This window comes from Buteo buteo, chromosome 4 (assembly GCF_964188355.1).
Source record: "Buteo buteo chromosome 4, bButBut1.hap1.1, whole genome shotgun sequence".
Classification (NCBI taxonomy): domain Eukaryota; kingdom Metazoa; phylum Chordata; class Aves; order Accipitriformes; family Accipitridae; genus Buteo; species Buteo buteo.
Genome location: NC_134174.1, coordinates 26209995 through 26226938, shown reverse-complemented (window position 1 = coordinate 26226938; position 16944 = coordinate 26209995). Strand labels below are relative to the sequence as shown.

Genomic DNA, 16944 nt, shown 5'->3' with positions numbered 1-16944 from the left:
GCTCCTGCTCCCAAATATTCCGGCACCTCTCTGGTGCAGCCAGCTGCCAGATCGCATCTCTTGAGCCAAAGCTGCAGGGCAGCAGGGGTTTGAGCTACAAAACTGCCCCTTTTCCAACAAACATAATACCAGAGCTGCCGCTTTAGCTCCTTTAAGCAGTGCTGGAAACAGCTGGAGCCTTATCAGTTATTGCCCTGGTGCCGTTCGGCCATGTGCGTTTTGCATGTGTGTAAATGTGCCGCCTCCGGGCGCGGCGCAGTTAGTTGAATAAACTTTGCACCTTGCACCGGTGTTTCTCGTTCTCTGGGGGCTGGTGGCAGAGCTGGACCCAAACCCTGTGCAGTAACGCCCCAACCGGCGCTTGTTCTGCCGCCGCCGGTGAGGCCGCGTTGAGTCAACAGCCCAAGCAAAGGCCGGGCTTGAGCCGGTGTTTCGGGATGGTGACGCTTCCCTCCCCAGCACACCGGGACGAGAGGGGATGGTGGGGGGTTCGTGCCAGTGGGCGGCCCAGGTGCGGTGTTGGCACCAGGAGAAACGAGACAATTGGCGAGTTGCTCCGGCTGGCTTCAGCCTTTTATTATAAATATCAGCTATAACTTAATGCAGGCACAGCTTTACTGCCGGTGGGGTCCTGGACCACCGCGACCTGCTGGCTCAGAACAACAACAAAAAAATCAATAATACTACTAATAACATTAAAAAGATCTAATGAAGTGAAGTGGCTGGTCCGGCGAGCAAAGCTCTCAGCTCCAGCAGTGCAAACCAGCTGGTGGCTCAAAATGGGGGGGTGGAAACCGTCCCCGGTAGGGGTGGGGGGTCCCCGAGAGACCCGAGGCTTGGAGACGGCCCCAGGCGGCTGCTTGAGAGCCGGAGACTGGCCAGAAAGTCACCGGAGGGGATGAAGCCGGCAAGTCTCGGCGCAGCGGGGGGGCAGCGGTACCCACCACTGGGACTGTGGGATGGCTCCGGTGCCCGGCAGCCCCGGCACGGCTCGGCCCTCCAGCCGCGGCTAGCGGTGGCATGTTGTCTTCGGCTCCTGGAAGCCGGGCCAGAGCTTTAGCAGCTGCTGGGGCTCGTAGTGATGGACCATCACCAACCGGGAGAACCGGCACTTCTCGTACTCGATCCGGTACATGTTGAAGACACCCCAAGGGCTGTCGGTGACGCTGATGCCCAGCGCGTGCAGGCAGATGCCCATGAAGGCATCCTCCATGTTGATGACGGACAAAGTTTGGGCGACGCTGTAGATTTTGCTTGCCAAATCCCCGGAGAGGACGTAGCCGGGTCCGCCGCAGTAGGGCGGGTAGGTGTTGTTGGGGTAGACCTCGTGGGGCACGTACCACTTGTAGCCCTTGTTGCGCAGCGGCCCCGTGTTGCGGTAGATGTGACCGGTCATGAAGTTCTTCTTGGGGGGAATGAGGAATTGCCGTACCAGGTAACCCAGGTTGAGGAAGACGTCGCGGTCGGCCTTCACCACGTAGCTGGCGTTGGGGCAGTGCTTGCTCACCCACTCCATGCCCATCAGCGTCTTCAACGTCAGGTTGTTGTAGGTGTCCAAGAAGTCTTGCTGGAGGATGTCGTGGTGGAGAAGGCTCTCCTCCTCCAGCACCGGCCGCAGCTCCTGCCGGAACACCGGGTGGACGCCGAGGAGGAAGAGACGGAGGATGGAGACCCCCGGCACCGAGCTTTCGTTGCCCCAGGTTTGCCGGATGGCGCTCCTGCCGGCCGTGTCCCCCGGCTCCGTCACCACCAGCAGCACCAGGAAGGGCGTCTGGTCCTGGCACTTGTGGGGCTCGTTGAGGAGGAAGCGGTACGGGTAAGGGTAGGGGGGCTGCAGCGGGTGCCGGGTGGGGGGCGGCTTGACTGTGGCGTTGCCATGCCTGCCCGCCGCTCCCCCGTGCCAGTGGAAACCCGGCCCGGCTGGGCGCTGCCGATCGGCAGCATCTCTGCCGGCCAGGGCGGGGGTGGTGGTGACGGGTTCCTCGGCGAAGCGCTGCACCCGCAGCCCCAGCAGCGCCAGCGACACCAGGACGGGCAGCAGCAGCAGGCGCGGGCTCAGCTGACACTTCATGGCTCCGGCTGCGGGGGGAAAAGCCGGCACCTCAGAGCGACGGCGGGCCTGCCCGACGCTCCCTCGGCACCCCAAAACCCCGCCTCGGCTCGCTTAGCGCCCACCCGGCCGCTTGCTTGGCAACCACCCAAGGTTGCCTCTGCACCCACCCAGCCGCTCGCTCCTTGCCCACCCAGCCGCTCACTTGGCACCCAAAACGCGCTCGCTCTGCCTGCCGGGGCCCCTCCCCCCCCCCCCACATTTCAGGGTATCTCGCGGTGCCAGGGGCCGCACCGGGTGCCCCCAGCCCCGTCGGCGTCCCCTCGCCCACCCTGGCACGGCCAGGGGACATCTCGGCACAGCCGCAGCAGGGGCCGGGTGCTGATAAGAGGCGCCGGGTGCGATAAGGGAGGGAACGCGCCGGCGGTGCTGTGGCCCCCCCCCCCCCACCGGGGCCAGCACAAATGCCGCGATGGTGAAGGGACCCCGAGAGCCACCGCGGCCCCCGGCCTGGGGAAGGTCCTCACCTGGGGTGGGTGCAATGGGGGGGGGATAGAGTGGGGGGGGCACAGAGAGGGGTTGGAGGCACCCCGTGAGGGCAGGGGGGTGCCCTGGCTGGGGTGCAGAGCCGCCTGCAGCCCCCCTGGGGTCCCAGCTCCACCTCCCCCCCGGCCAGTTAAACCAGTAAAACCAGTTGGGGGTCCTGCTGCTTGTCCCTGGCCTGGTGGGAGCCGTGGGGGTCCTGGGGCCAAGACCCTAGCTCTGCCCAGTTCCCCTCGGGTGCAGCTCCCAGCTCTGCCCAGTTCTCCCAGTTCCCCTTGCATGCAGCTCCCGGCTCTGCCCAGTTCCCCCAGTTCCCCTCGGGCGCAGCTCCCGGCTCTGCCCGGTTCCCCCAGTTCCCTTCGGGCGCAGCTCCCAGCTCTGCCCAGTTCCCCCAGTTCCCCTCGGGCGCAGCTCCCGGCTCTGCCCGGTTCCCCCAGTTCCCTTCGGGCGCAGCTCCCAGCTCTGCCCAGTTCCCCCAGTTCCCCTCGGGCGCAGCTCCCGGCTCTGCCCGGTTCCCCCAGTTCCCTTCGGGCGCAGCTCCCAGCTCTGCCCAGTTCCCCCAGTTCCCCTCGGGTGCAGCTCCCAGCTCTGCCCGGTTCTTCCAGTTTGCCCCAGGAGGCAGCTGCCAGCCCTGCCCAAGGCTTTCCAGTTCACCCAGGTTGCAGCACTCAGCCTTTCCCAGTTCATCCCAGTTCCCCCTTGGTGTGCAGCACTCAGCCTTTCCTAGTTCATCCCAGTTCCTCCTTGGGGTGCAGTGCTCAGCCTTTCCCAGTTCATCCCAGTTTCCCCGGAGTGCAGCTCCCCTCCCTGCCCAGTTCTCCTCGTTTTTCCCATGAGTTCTCTTGCTGCAGCTCCCAGCCATTCCCAGTTGCTCCCAGTCGCCATTCCCAGCCCTTCCAGATGGATCTTAGTTCCCCCTTGGGGTGCCACTCCCAGTTGCTCCCAGTTGCTCCCAGTTCACCCCAGGTACCGCTCCTGCCCTTCCCAGTTGCTCCCAGTGACTCCCAGTTCACCCCAGGTGCTGCTCCCACCCTTCCCCATGACTCCCAGTTCACTCCAGTTGCTCCCAGTGACTCCCAGTTCACTCCAGTTGCTCCCAGTAACTCCCAGTTCACCCCAGGTGCTGCTCCCAGCCTTCCCAGTCACTCGCGGCGGCTCCCAGTTCACCCCAGTTGCCTCTCCCAGTGGTTTCCAGTTGCTCCCAGTGACTCCCAGTTCACCCCAGTTGCCTCTCCCGGTGGCTCCCCGGTGCCGCTCACCTGCCCGTCGCTGCCAGTGGGGCCGGGGAGCCCGGCAGCGGCAGAAATTGCCGAACGCGGGTGACGCAGCCCCGAGCACCCCACCCCATCCTCAAACTTCCTCCCTGCGGTCGCCCCGGCCACGCGCCCCGGCTGACGCACAGCACCGGCCACGACGACGCCGGCCCCCCCGCCCGCCGTGGGGCAGGGGACGGGGGTCCCGGTCCCCCCCAAGCTGCTGCGGGGGCCAGGGGAGGGGGAACGGCCCGAATCTGCGGGGTTTTGAGCCGAAAATAGCGTCGGTGGGTGCAAGGGGGGGGGGGCCCAGCTCCCGTACCCCCAAAGGATCACGCGTCTGAGCTCCGAGACCCCCAACGCGGACCCACGCGTCTGGGCTCGCGGACCCCCTCCGAGGTGTGAGACCCCCAAACTGGACCCACGTGTCTGACCCCCGGGACCCCGAAGGACCCGCACCTCCGAGACCTGAGACCCCTCCCAACGCAGCCCCCCCGCCGCGTGCCTGAGCCCCCCCAGGCCCCCCAAAGGACCCCCAGATCCAACCTCCCCCCCCTCCCCAACACGGACCCACACATCCCAGCCCTCAGCCCCCCCAACACGCACCAGTGAGACCTCGGGGGGGGAGGGGTGTCACGGCCTGTTGGGGGGCACCTGGGGGGGGGTCCCCAAAAACTCCCGCCGCTTCACCGCCTCCAGCCACGTGTCAGGCGCCGGGTTGATGGGGACAAAGGCCACCACCGCGCAACGCTCGGGGACGTCGCCCGTGGTGGGGGGGTCCCTGGCGTCCCCGTCCCCAGGACCTGGGTGCGGGGGGGCTGCAGCACACCTGAGCCCCCACCTGCGCCCACTGACCCTATTTAAACCCAACCCAGCCCCTTCCCCTTCTCCCGGCCGGATCCTGCCCCAATTCAGCCCCTCGCCTTGGTGGACCCCCAGGGTGGTACGCGGCTCTGCCCCCCCCCCCCACACACGCAGGGTCTTTGGGTGGGGGGAATGAGCCCTGGGGGGACCCCTGGTTTTTGGGGGTAGGGACCCAGCAGCCGGGTTTGCGGCACGGCGGGGGCCCACGTGGGTCACGGTGACGACAATGGGACGGATCCGGGGTGTGATGTCGGTGGCGGTGGAGAAGGTGCTGATGGAGGCGCAGAGTCAGAGACGATCCAGGTCCTGTGTCCCCCGTGTCCCCCACCACCCCGGTCCCCTCCTGCCTCCCCGTGTCCCCCACCACCCCAGTCCTCTCCTGCCTCCCCGGGACCCCCAAGCACCCCCCGGTCCCCTCCTGCCTCCCTGGGACCCCCGAGCATCCCCTGGTCCCCTCCTGCCTCTCTGGGACCCCAAAATATCCCCAGTTTCCCCCCTCCCTGCAACCCCAGGTCCCCTCCTCTGCATCCCCAGAGCCCCCCCAACCCTAGTCCCCGGGACCCCAGAGCATCCCCAGGACCCCAGAGGGTCCCCAGAGCCCCTTCTGCATTCCTGGGTCCCCAAAGCGTCCCCGATTTCCCCCCACTACACCCCCAGACCCCCAGTCCTCTCCCTTGGTCCCCTTCCAGGACCCCAGAGCATCCCCCGGTCCCCTCCTGGGACCCCCAAACATCTCCCTGATCCCCCCCCAGGTCCCTGGGACCCCTGAGCATCCCCAGAGCCCCTTCTGCATTCCTGCATCCCCAGAATGTCCTCAGTTTCGCCCCCCTGCACCCCCAGGTCCCCTCCTCTGCATCCCCAGACCCCCATCGCCCCAACTCTTCTCCCTCAGTTCCCCCCTCCAGGTCTCTGGGTCCCCAGAGCATCCCCAATCCCTTCCCGGGACCCCAGAGAGTCCCCCAAATCACCGGTTCTCCAGCCGTGGGCTCCACCGGACCCTGGGCTCTCTGAGACCCCCCCCCCCCCCCCCCGGGCAGCACCAGACGTGTCCCACCAACACCGTGCACCCCAGGACCCCCCCCTGCCCAGGACTGTGAGCCCCCCGCTCTCACCCTGCCCAGGGCCAGCGCAGCCCCGAGGGGGCACTGAGCCCCTGCCGTAGGCAGACAGCCCCCCCCGACCCATTTGGGGCCCCCCCAGACCCATTCAGAGCCACGCAAGCCGCTGTTCCCACCAAGAAATTTTATCCGGCTGTGGCTGCGGCAGCCACGCCCTCTTAAAAAAAGACCAAAGTAGTAAAAAAAACCACAAAAAAGTATAAAAATATACATATGGAAAGGATAAAACCGCCTGCAGGGGGGGAAATGGGGGCTGCCAGGGCGCTCGGACCCTCCATTGCCCCCCGGGGATGGGGGGGTGGGTTGCGGGGGGGGTCCCCATCAGTCCAGGGTGATGCCGACGGTGGCCAAAGCCTCCACCACCCAGGGGGGGACCCGCTCCCGCGCCCCGTACATGGTGCTCATGAACTCCCGGACGAATTCGGGGAAGCGCTGGGCCAGGATGCTCTCCCGGATGGAGCCCATCAGGTTCAGCTGTGGGAAAGCGTGGGGGGGTTAAAGGGGAGGCTGGGCCCCCCCCGGTGCTGTCACGGCCCCCCGGGACCCCCAGCCCCACCTGGTAGGCGATGTTGTGGATGGTGAGGTGGTGCAGGGCGGCCGTCTCGCTGCGGATCAGGGCGTGCAGGTACGCTCGGTTGTGCCTGGATGGGGGGCACAGAGATGGTGGGGGGGTCAGATCCCCATCCTGGCTTCCCCCCCCCCCATTTCCCACCCACCCACCGCTGGCACGTGGGGCAGTCGCAGTTCTCGTCGATGGGACGGAAATCTTTGGCGAATTGTTTGTTCTTCAGCTGCAGCGAACCCCAGGGGACCAGCGCCGAGCCGAAACGCTGCGGGGAGGGGAGGGGGGGTCAGGGCTGAGGGCCCCCCCACCCGGGGGGGGTCGTGTGTGTGTGTGTGTGTCCCAGCCCCCCCCAGAGCCTCTTACCGCCGTCCGGGTGGGGAAGACGCAGTCGAACATGTCGCAGCCCAGAGCGACGCAGACCACCAGGTCGGTGGCGTAGCTGCGGAGGGGAGCGGGGGCTGAGCTGGGGGGTGGGGGCTGAGCCCCGCATCCCCCCCCCCCCCCCACGGGACCTACCCCACGCCCATCAGGTATCGGGGCTTGTCCCGAGGCAGGCGGTCGGTGCTGAGCTTCACCATCCTCCAGAAGCGGTCCTTCTCCTCGCCCCCGCTCAGGCCCCCGATGGCGAAGCCGGGGACGTCGCGACGGGTCATTTCTGGGGGGGGGACACAGGGGATGGGGGCTGCGAGCACCCCACGGACCCCCCCGACCCCACCCCCCCCAAGGAGCCTGGCGGCGGGGGGCAGGAGGTGGATGGGGAGCAAGAAGAAGATGGGAAATGGGGGGAATGTAGGGAGCAGGAGGAAGATGAGGAGCGGGAGGAAGATGGGGAATGGGAGGGTGAGGGGGAGCAAGAAGGTGAGGAGTGGGAAGAGGATGAGGAGTGGGAGGATGAGGGGGAGCGGGAGGATGAGGAGCAGCTGGAAAGTGGGGAGGGGGAGGAAGATGGGGAATGGAAAGCTGATGGGGAGCTGGGGGAGGATGAGGAGTGGGAGGAAGATGGGGAATGGGGGGACCAGATGAGGAGTGGGAAGAAGGTGGGAAGCCAGAGGAGGATGAAGAGCAGATGGGGAATGGGAAGAAGGTGGGAAGAGGGAGGAAGGTGAGGAGCAGGTGGAGGACGGGGAATGGGAAGAGGATGAGGAGGAAGGCAGGGAGGGGGAAGAAGATAGGGAGTGGGAAGACAATGAGGAGCAGGAGAAAGATGGGGAATGGGGGCAGACGGAGTGGGAACAGGATGAGGGGTGGGAGGAAGATAAGGAGCAGGTGGAGAATGGGAAGATGATGGGGAGCAGGAGGAAGGCAGGGAGGGGGAAGAGGATGAGGATGAGGAGTGGGAGGAAGGCAGGGAGGGGGAACATGGCCGCACTACCTTCCAGGCACTTGGTGCGCAGGGCCGGATCCAGCCCCCCCTGGATGATGGCGAAGAGCTTCTGCTGCTCGGGGCGGCGGTTGGCGGCGATGCAGCGGTCGAGCCAGCGGATGGACCTGGGGGGGGGGAGGGGTCAGGGTGTGGGGGTCCGGGGGGGTCTGGAGGGGTTTGAGGGGATCTGGGGGGATCTGGGACCTGTGCATGGCCTCCTCGACCCGCGGCCCCGTCGTGGTGCTGCTCACCACGTCGTCCAGCTGCATCATGATGTCGGCGCCTGGGGGGGGGGGTGAGGAAGGGTGAGGGGATGTCCCAGGACATCGCCCCCCCCCGGATTTTGGGGTTCAGCCCCCCCCCCCCCGTGGACTCACCGAGGGCGTTCTGGATCTCGATGGACTTCTCGGGGCTGAGGAGGATCTCCTCCCCGCCGTAGGGGGAGCGGAAGCGGACCCCCTCCTCCGTTACCTCCGACAGCTCCACCAGCGAGACCATCTGGAAGCCCCCGCTGTCCTGGGGGGGCACAGGGGAGGTGTTGGGGGGGGGACCCCAATAATGGGGGGCTCGGGGGGGGTGGGGGGGTGATGCCCCACGTCCCTGGGGCAGGGGGGGCTGGTGGATCGGGAGTCCCGGGACTGCGGGGTCGGGGTCAGGGGAGCTGGGGGTCCCTGGGTGGGGGTCCTGGGGGTTCCTCCCCTTCTCAAGTGGGGTCCTGGGGGTGTCCCCCCCACAGGTGGGTGTCCTGGGGGTGTCTCCCCCCCCCTCAAGTGGGGTCCTGGGGGTGTCATTGCCTCCAGGTGGGGGTCCTGGGTGTGTGTGTCTCCCACAGGTGGGGTCCTGGTGGTCTCCCCCCCCACAGGTGGGGATCCTGGGGGTCTCTCGCCCCCCTGAAGTGGGGTCCTGGGGCTGTGCGCCCCCCAGGTGGGGGTCCTGGTGGTCTCCCCCCCCTCCAGGTGGGGGTCCCGGTCCCCCCTCACCGTCAGCAGGTTGTGGGGCCAGTCCATGAAGCCGTGGAGACCACCGGCGCGCTGCACCAGCTCCGGGCCCTGCGGTGGAGGGGGGGTGTCACATCGGGGGGGGCCCAGCCCAGGGCCACGGGGACCCCCCAGGGGGCGGAGCTAGCGCGCACGGGGGCGGGGCTATGCAGGGGGCGGGGCTATGCAGGGAGCGGGGCCACCCCGAGTCCGCTCTCCCATGGGCACAGGTGGTCCGAGCCCCCCCGGGGCGGGGCTATCCCAAGGGGCGGGGCGTGGACACCGCAGGGGGCGTGGCCCTCCTCAGGGTTCCCTCTGAGACTTTTAAGGGCACAAGGGGGCGTGGCCCGCCCGGGTGCGGGGGTCTACGGGGGGCGCGGTCATCGCCGGGGAGGCGTGGTCATCCCGGGAGCGGGGGCGTGGCCACCGGGGAGGCGTGGCCTTCTTCAGGGTTCCCTCCGGGACTTTTAAGGGCAAAAGGGGGCGTGGCCCGCCCGGCAGCGGAGTCTGCGGGGGCGTGGCCATCGAGGAGGGGGCGTGGCCCTCCGGTGCCCAATGCTCGCCGGTGTCTGCGGGCGGGCCCGGCCCCGGTTCGCCCCTCCCGGTTCCCCCCCTCCCCTCCCTCCCGGCCCCCGCCGCGGCGGCGCTCACCGGCCGCGTGCCCAGGTGGTAGGTGTTGCCGAGGCAGATGCGGCAGCCGAGGGCGGCGAGCTGGGCGGCCGTCACGCCTTTGGCGGTACCGCGGGTACCCACGGGCATGAAAACGGGGCAGGGAACGGGGCCGTGCGGTAGCCGCAGCTCGCCGGCCCGCGCCCGGCTCCGCCCGCACTCCGCTGTTATCCGCAGCAGCGGCGCCGGGCCCGGCCCCACCGCCCTGGGCGCCGCCATCTTCTCGCTCTCCCACGTGACCCGCGCTTCCGGCCGCCGCCGCGTTCCGCCGGAAGTAGCCGTAACCGGGGGCAACGCGGCCGCCATGTTGGGGCTTCGGCCTCCGCGCTGGGCCTCGGCGGGGGCGCGGAGGGGGGGAAATCCCTCCTCCGGCCCCCGTGTCCCCCGGGGAGAGCCCCCTCCTTTCCTCCTCCCCGTGATCCCCGGGAGACGCCTCTCTCCTCCCCGCCGCGGCGAGCCCCAGCCTCTGCTCTCCTGTCCCTTGGGAGGGCCCCCTCCCCTGGTCCCTATGTCCCCCAGGGAGAGCCCCCTCCTCTGCCTCCCTCGGCCCGGGAAGAGCCCCCTCCCCTGGTCCCTAAGCCCCCCAGGGGAAGCTCCCTCCTCTGTCCCCTTGTCCTTGGGCAGAGCCGCCTCCCCTGGTCCCTAAGCCCCCCCAGGGGAAGCCCCCTTCTCCGCCTCCCTGCCTCAGTTTCCCCTCACACAACAGCTCCGTCCGTCCCCTCGGAATCCTTCGTGCCAGCTGCACCCAGGATTTCAGCCCGGGGTGCCTCCTCGTCAGGACCATCAAAGCCCCGAGCAGGTCTGAGCATGGGGAGACCCCCCCTCCCTTTACCCCTTAGCACCCCATTTTCCCCCTGGGCAGGTCCTGGGTGGTGTTAAGGCCCGGTGGGGTCCAGGCACCCCACGTCAGGTCGGTGGAGTGTCCGGCATGGGTAGGAGCAGCAGCTCGGGCCTCGCATGGGAAGCCCGAGCTGGGGAAATATTCCCTGTTTTGATATAAATGACTGTTTCTGTTTCTCCAGACTCTGCCATAATCCGCTCCCGGTGCGAGGGAGGCGAGCGTGCCGGCTCGGTGCGTGGGAACCCGCCTGTCTAGAGGAGGTAACCTCCCCTGGGAAGAGCTATCAGTTCCCAAAACGGATATACGGCTCTCTATAGGGGAGCTTGGCGGAGAGTTTATGACTGTGCTCTTTGGGGGGGGGCTCTGCCTTCCCAGTCAGACCATCTGCTGGGATGGGGGACCTGAACTGGTGAGGGGGAGCTGGGGAGTGGAAGGGACCAGGGGCCTGCCCCAAGCTGGTTCGGCACGCCAGGAGCATCCTGTTAGAAATTATCTAACACCAAATTAAAACGGCCTTCAGGAACAATCCAGAAAGCCCCAGCGCTGTCCTCTGTGATGAGGAGGGCTCAGGCAAGAGGCTGAGGTGCAGAAACAGCCCCCCAGGCGGGGGCGGGGGGCTTGGCCATAACACCACACCAGGCTCCAGCCCGCTGGACGCTGCGGGCAGCCCTGCCTGTACCGCTGCCCTGCCGTCACCATGGCTGCTGTGTGCCGCGGGGCTGTCCTGGGATCCCTGGCGATCTCGTTATAGCGTTAACGAGCCGGATGAGGGACAGATGCTCAGGGAAGCAGAGGCACGCCGCAGCCTGGGCTCCGATGGAGCTGTGGCATCTGGATGAATCCCCCCCGGAGCTGTGTCACCTGCGCCTGGGTCAGCAGAGCCTGGAGCAGCCTGGCCTGCTGGCAGCTGATCCCAGCCCCCCCCCCCCCCCCCCCCCCCCCCCGTCTGCTCTCCCTCCTGAAACTGCGGGGTTTTTATCTCGGAAATCTCGTTGGGAATCTGGTAATCGACTCGCTGAGCGCAGCGAGGGATTTAATTACCCTTTCCCAGAGAGGGGAAGAGGAAGGGAAACAGCCGCTGGCCTCTCTGCAGCCTCCCGCCCCGCTCCTCCCTCCGCATCGCTGGGGACTGGCAAAACCGCGCCGGTGGCTCGGTGCCACCGCGGGACCCTGGCTCCCTCCCTTCCTTGCCATCCCTCTCCCCACCGGCAGCTCCCGCGGGGCAGCTCTGCCGTTTCGGAGCCAAAAGGTTGAGTTCAGGTTACGGTAATGCTGTCGGGTTCAAATAACCCAGGGGACACAAATCTTCCCCCCCGACCTGCTGCGGTTGTGCCTGGTGGGGTGTAGTGGGGACAGACACACACCCCCCCCCCCCTATTTTGGGGATGTGCTACTGCTGGTACTCGGCTCCCCCCCTCCCCGTTGCAGGAAAGTGGGGGGCTGGGGGCGAGCATCCCGGTCACAGTTCAGCTGTGTCTGAAACTGGCCGTGTCTCTTCCCAGCCGGTCCGAAATTGGAACAGGGACAGGTTTGGGAAATGCCGTCCCACCCGGGAGGTGGCTGCAACTGAGTTTTGGTGCTCAGTCACCCACGGGGACCCAGGAGCAGGGCTGGTCCCCCCCTCCCTCCTCTCTGGTGACACGGGGACATTCCAGTGGTGCCGGGAGCCCTGGACGGGAGGGTCGGTGCTGGCCACGCCGGTGCTGCAGTGACCGGAGCTGTGACAATCTGCATCTTCTCCTTCCCTTTCCCAGCTGGAAGATGGATGCGGTGCATCCCGGCCGGACCGAGCCCCTGGCCCCACGGCAGCCGGAGGCGCAGGAACGACCGAACCGGCGGATGGTGGATCGGCTGAGCCCAGAGCTCCGGACGGAGAAATACATCCTACTGAGCATGGATGGGAAGCTGCTGGGACCAGAGCTGAGCCGGATCCGGAGCGGTAGGGATGCCGGGAGGGAGGGTTTCACCCTGGGAAAGGTTGGGGGCAGACCCCCAGTTCAGGCTCTGGGGTTGGGGGGGGGCAGCTCTCACCCTGCCTGGATTTGGAAGGTCCCTGTCACCCCGAAATCCAGGCACCGCCACCCTGGGGGCATGGCGTGGTGCTGCCGCCGGGTGTTTTTTGGGGTGCCACGGGATTCTCCGCTCCCCGAATCGTGAGAGGAGCCCTGGCGGGAGTCTAGGGGGCCGGCTGGGGGCTGACGGTGCCTCCCCCCCCCCGGCTCCGCCACCTCTCCCTGCCCCAGAGATGGCTCTGCCGCTGGAACGCCCGGACTCTGACCTACCCCAGGACCTGCCCTCCGGCTACCTCTGCCGCCAGCGCCGTTCCCTGCCCACCTTCCCGCTGCCCCCCGGCCCCCAGACCCCCGCCGAGCTCAGGTAGGTGATGGCGACGGGGTCCTGGCGATGGCCGGCCGCGCCCCCTGCCCCCGACACCCTCCCCGTCTTTTCCAGGAGCAGCTCGGACGTTCTCTGCGCTGGCCGGTTCCCGGCGGGACTCAGCCGGTTGGTGACCGGCATGCAGACCCCGGTCTCGCCGCGACGCCGGGGCAGCCCGTCGGCACCGGAGAGCGGCTGGGGAGGCGCGGGGCGGTGAGGGCAGCCCCCTCCCCGGTCCGTGCGGGGTGAGGGTGTGAAATAAAGACACCCCCCCCTCCTTCAAGGCGACTGCCGTGGCCGGGCTTTTGGTGCTGGGGGGTCCCCCGGGGGGCGAGGGGGTCGGTCCGGTCCCGGGGCCTCGCCTCGAGGGCTGCCGCCGGCAGCGTGCGCGTCTACACGGGGTTCTACGGTCACTGGGCTGTGCCCGGGAAGGGCGGGGGAAAGACCAAAGCAGCCAATCGGTTAGCAGAGATTGTTGATCGGCATCCAGCTAGGCGAATCGCGAGAGGGGATTTTTTCCCCCTCCCCGCCCGGCTTCCCTCCGAGTCGCTTCTTCGGCTGGGTTGGTCGATCTGGGCGAGTGGCGGGTGTGCTGTCCAATGAGAGGGAGGGCGGGTGGGGAGAGGCGAATGAACTCGTCGGTCTCCTTCGGGTGGCGATTCGCTGGCTTTCCGGAGCGGCAGTCGTCTCTGCCAGTGAAATGGCAGGAGCCCTGTCGGGGGCCGGGAGCTACAGCGGCACCGCCTCAGCTGACAGGCCAGCTCCACCTCCCATTGGCTGCTAGGGATGAGCGGCGCGGTGGGCGGCCAATGGAGGGATAGAGAAGGGGGCGTGGTATCCCCTCTCCCACCCTCCCTGCCGACTGACAGCCCGCTCCTCCGCTCCGCTCGGCTGATTCCTCTGATGGGCGGTCGAGCCGGCCAATGGCCGCGCGGCCTGAAGGGAACGGGGCGGGCCCGGCGGAGCGGCGCCCCGGGGGTGTCGCCAGTGCCGGATGAGGAGACTCGGAGGGGAAGTTTGGTCGCCGCCGCCGCCGCCGCGGGCCCTGTGAGGAGGAGCCGCCGCCGGGAGAGCGGGAGCGTGGTCCCGTCCCCTCCTCCCCTCCCCGCGCCGCCATGGGGAACCGGGGCATGGAGGAGCTGATCCCGCTGGTGAACAAGCTGCAGGACGCGTTCAGCTCCATCGGGCAGAGCTGCCACCTCGACCTGCCGCAGATCGCCGTGGTGGGCGGGCAGAGCGCGGGCAAGAGCTCGGTGCTGGAGAACTTCGTGGGCCGGTGAGTCGCGGGGCGGCGGGGAGGGGCGGGAGGGGCGGACGACGACGGCGCCGTCGCCGCCGTTGCCGCTTGCCCGCCCGCCCGCCCGCCCGCCCGCCCGGCGCTGCGCCGCTGGCGTAAGCGCGCTTCGTGAATCCCGCTGGCGTAGGGCGCGGCCGCGGCCTGAGGGACCCCGCGCGCTCCGCCGCCTTCTACGCAAACTGCGCAGCGCCCCGCCGGCCCGCTCCCCTCGCCCCGCCGTGCCTTACGCGCTTGGCGTAAGGCGCGGCCCCCCGCCCCGGGCGGGGAGCGGGTCACCGGCGGACCCTTACGCCAGCGGCGCAGGCGGGGGCTCGGGCCGTGGCTGGCGCGCACGGCGCTGGCGTAAGGGGGCTCTGTGAATACGGCGGGGAGCCGGGGATGCCGGGCCGTGGCAGGTGCAGGCCCGCTGCACCGGGGCCCCCCGCACTGTCCCGGCTGCCGTCCCGGCCCCACCAGCGAGACGGCGGCGATGCCGCGACCGTGGAGGATGCTGCCGGGCAGGTGAACCTGCCGCGGGCCTCCCGCCCGCCGTGGAAGCTCGTCCCGGTGCGCGTCGGCGTCTCCGGATTCTCCTGGGATGCCCTGGGAATGCCGCCCGGCGGGAGCGGGTGATGCCGAACCCCCCAGCAGGATGCTGAACCGGAGAGCCGGCAAAGCGGAAGCGCGTCCTTTCACCCGTCTCGCTCCCCATCATCATCCTCGGCGCGAGCGCAGTTGCTCGCCGGCTTACGCCGTAAAGACTATTCTGTTTCCAGGCTGATAGCGTCGGGCCCCGCGGTCGTTCCGGCGGCTGGGTTTCGGCGGCCTGCTCGTGTTGGGGACGTGTGCCCTCGAGATAGGGCCGAGCTCTCGGTCAGAGGTGTCGGAGCCTTGCTACAGGGCCAGTCGGCACGGACAGGATAAGGCAAGGCCACAGGCTTGACACCCAGCCCGGGGTGTGAAGGGTGGGGAGGAGAACATGTCCAGCCCGATAACAGGGGGGAGCAGAGCTGATTTCACCCCACACTACCGCTGTGGGGTTTAAAAAATCTTGCTGGGCGCTTTCGAAATCCACCATAATTGCTAATAACTTCTGCTTCTGCACCAAAACGCCATAAGCAGAGTTGCTTCTTCGGCCTTCTTGACCTTTTTGTCTCTCCCCCTCTGCCTTTATGGGGATGGCGGTGCTGGTCAGGCGATTAATGGCTTGTCTCTGGGCTGGTCTTCATTTCCTCGGGCGCCTGCTCCGTCCATGGGGTAAGGAGCTGTCGTCGTCGCTGGATTCCTGCTGCTTTGTTCCCGTCCTCGCCTGTCCCTTGATCTAGGGCTGCTTCTTTCTCCGTCTGCATCACACGACGGGGTTCCCATCCCAGCTGGGGCGGATGCTGTAATATTAACAATAGCAGCCTTCCTGTGATGTCATTCCATCCTGACACAGGCCGGTGCGGATCTTGTCACTGACAAAACGGCGGCGGCTCAGTCCCACTCTTCCACGGCACCTATGTTAACCTTAATGATCCCCAAAAAAGCAGACCAGACAGTTTTTCCGATGTTTTGGGCTGGTTTTGGAGTTGCGGTTGCTGCGGAGACATGCCAGTGGTTCCCTTTCTCTGTAGAAAAGCATAATTCGAAAGCACCGCCTGAGTTTTCCACACTGTTGTGCTTTCCGCCCTTGGATTTTTTCGCTTGTGTAATGTTTTTCCGAGTGGTGAGGTCAGGATCCGGAGCCCGCTGTGCGCTCTATCACCTGACACGATTTGCCTCTTCTTTTATCCTCACGCGGGTCGGATTCGTAGCATGGATTCGTGGCCAGGGGTGCTTTTTCAGCCCGCTGTTGTTGGCATGGGAGGGAGAGGAGGAGTCGGCTGGACCGGCAGAGCTCTAACTCCCCCAGACTAAACTCGCGTCTGGGCTTTGCCAAGCCTCACTGCCATTGGGGTTGAAATGGTCGAGTTACTCCCCCTCCTAAATCACTGCCGGTGGAAATTTTGGCAGGCTCTAATTATGGTGCTGCTGGAAAACCGGCCCCGGTAATTAAAAATCTTTGTTTTGCAGCATTTAAGTCTCTGTCAGAAGGCTTTTAATAAGGGGTTAAGGTGCTCCGCAGGCGGCCGGGGTCTGCCCAGGAGGGCTTTCTGTAAGGCTGAATCTGCGCAGTTGTGACCAGGAACCTTTCGCTCCCATCCCATGGCACAAACTTCATTCTGCAGCTCGTGTTAATAACCGCTAATTATGCATGGGGTGGAGTCTGCCCTGCCTTGGTGTCAGCAGTCTCCAACCCTCGGCTCGGTGGTTGCTGTCGTACCAGCGTGTCGGCATCTCCCGCTCTTTGTAGTTGTTGCTTTCCCTGCACAGCTATTCAAATATTTGGGAATACGATAATGAGGAATATAGATTATCGTTACGCGCTCTTATAACAGCTCTGCATGATAATTTGGGGATTAATAGCCCGGAAACAGCTCACTTGTTACCAAGGTTGGGCAGGGACCGCCTGCTTATCTCGGTGCAGCACTCGATGCCGTTGTGGTACCCGTCCCGGCGCTTGCGGTTGGGCGAAGCCCGTCGGGTTTTATCCCGTGCCGGTGGCATCGAGCGTTTCTCCGGGATGGAGAGTGGTACGCCAATCGGCTGGGGATGAGCACTGAGGCCTCCAGGCTGTTCTGACAATAAACCAGCCATACCACGTGAAGCTTGCTCTAGATTTCAAGCTGAATGCATCGAGCCTCCATGCACTGAGCTTGCGAGCCGTGTTTTATCCATGAGAGCTTTTCTGCCTGAAGCCGAGGGGCCGCTTCCGAGCGTGCAAATGCAATGCACGTCTGTGTAAAGGCACACACACGGATGGACCTGCTGCTGCTGTTGGGAAGGGAGCTGGGCTTAAAAAATGAGGCTGTCTCCGGCTGAGGAACCAGGCGTTGTTTGTGGAGTCGCAAAATGTAACGGAAATGGGAAAGTTTCCACGTGGAGTGGTTTTCCTTACAGGAGCCACATGTAAGATGTAGCTGCCTGGTGGGATGTCAGTGGCTGAAGGGTGGGAGACCCCTCGGTG

At 66.4% G+C, this 16944-nt stretch overlaps 3 protein-coding genes across 11 annotated transcripts in view; 1 reads left to right on the top strand and 2 right to left on the bottom strand.

Moving 5' to 3' along the window:
- Positions 1-1008: 1008 nt before the first annotated feature.
- Positions 1009-2071, bottom strand: LOC142029909 (beta-1,3-galactosyltransferase 2-like). Its single transcript, XM_075025137.1, has one exon. It carries the CDS (start codon positions 2069-2071, stop codon positions 1010-1012), a length of 1062 nt encoding a protein of 353 aa, XP_074881238.1. The 3' UTR covers position 1009.
- A 3874-nt stretch (positions 2072-5945) lies between these two features.
- Positions 5946-9629, bottom strand: QTRT1 (queuine tRNA-ribosyltransferase catalytic subunit 1). Its single transcript, XM_075025136.1, has 10 exons — positions 9385-9629; positions 8737-8805; positions 8134-8272; positions 7961-8039; positions 7766-7881; positions 6910-7048; positions 6757-6832; positions 6549-6658; positions 6385-6469; positions 5946-6302 (listed from the first exon to the last, which is right to left on the bottom strand). Exons 1-10 carry the CDS (start codon positions 9619-9621, stop codon positions 6150-6152), a joined length of 1203 nt encoding a protein of 400 aa, XP_074881237.1. The 5' UTR covers positions 9622-9629; the 3' UTR covers positions 5946-6149.
- A 3960-nt stretch (positions 9630-13589) lies between these two features.
- Positions 13590-16944, top strand: part of DNM2 (dynamin 2) — a 36541-nt gene continuing 33186 nt past the window's right edge. For all 9 annotated transcript variants that reach the window (XM_075025100.1, XM_075025104.1, XM_075025099.1 and 6 more), the window contains exon 1: positions 13590-13895. In XM_075025100.1, the coding sequence (XP_074881201.1) occupies positions 13735-13895 (161 nt within the window). In that variant the 5' untranslated portion in view covers positions 13590-13734. The remainder of the gene's footprint in view (positions 13896-16944) is intronic.

Bases quoted from the DNA above. Each gene is read 5' to 3' on its own strand.
- LOC142029909 (XM_075025137.1), bottom strand. From the start codon at position 2,071: ATGAAGTGTCAGCTGAGCCCGCGCCTGCTGCTGCTGCCCGTCCTGGTG.
- QTRT1 (XM_075025136.1), bottom strand. From the start codon at position 9,621: ATGGCGGCGCCCAGGGCGGTGGGGCCGGGCCCGGCGCCGCTGCTGCGG. The intron at 8,273-8,736 runs GTGAGGGGGGAC...GTGCCCCCCCAG, and splicing joins GGCCCCACAACCTGCTGACG to GACAGCGGGGGCTTCCAGAT. The intron at 8,040-8,133 runs GTGAGTCCACGG...CCCCCCCCCCAG, and splicing joins CGAGATCCAGAACGCCCTCG to GCGCCGACATCATGATGCAG.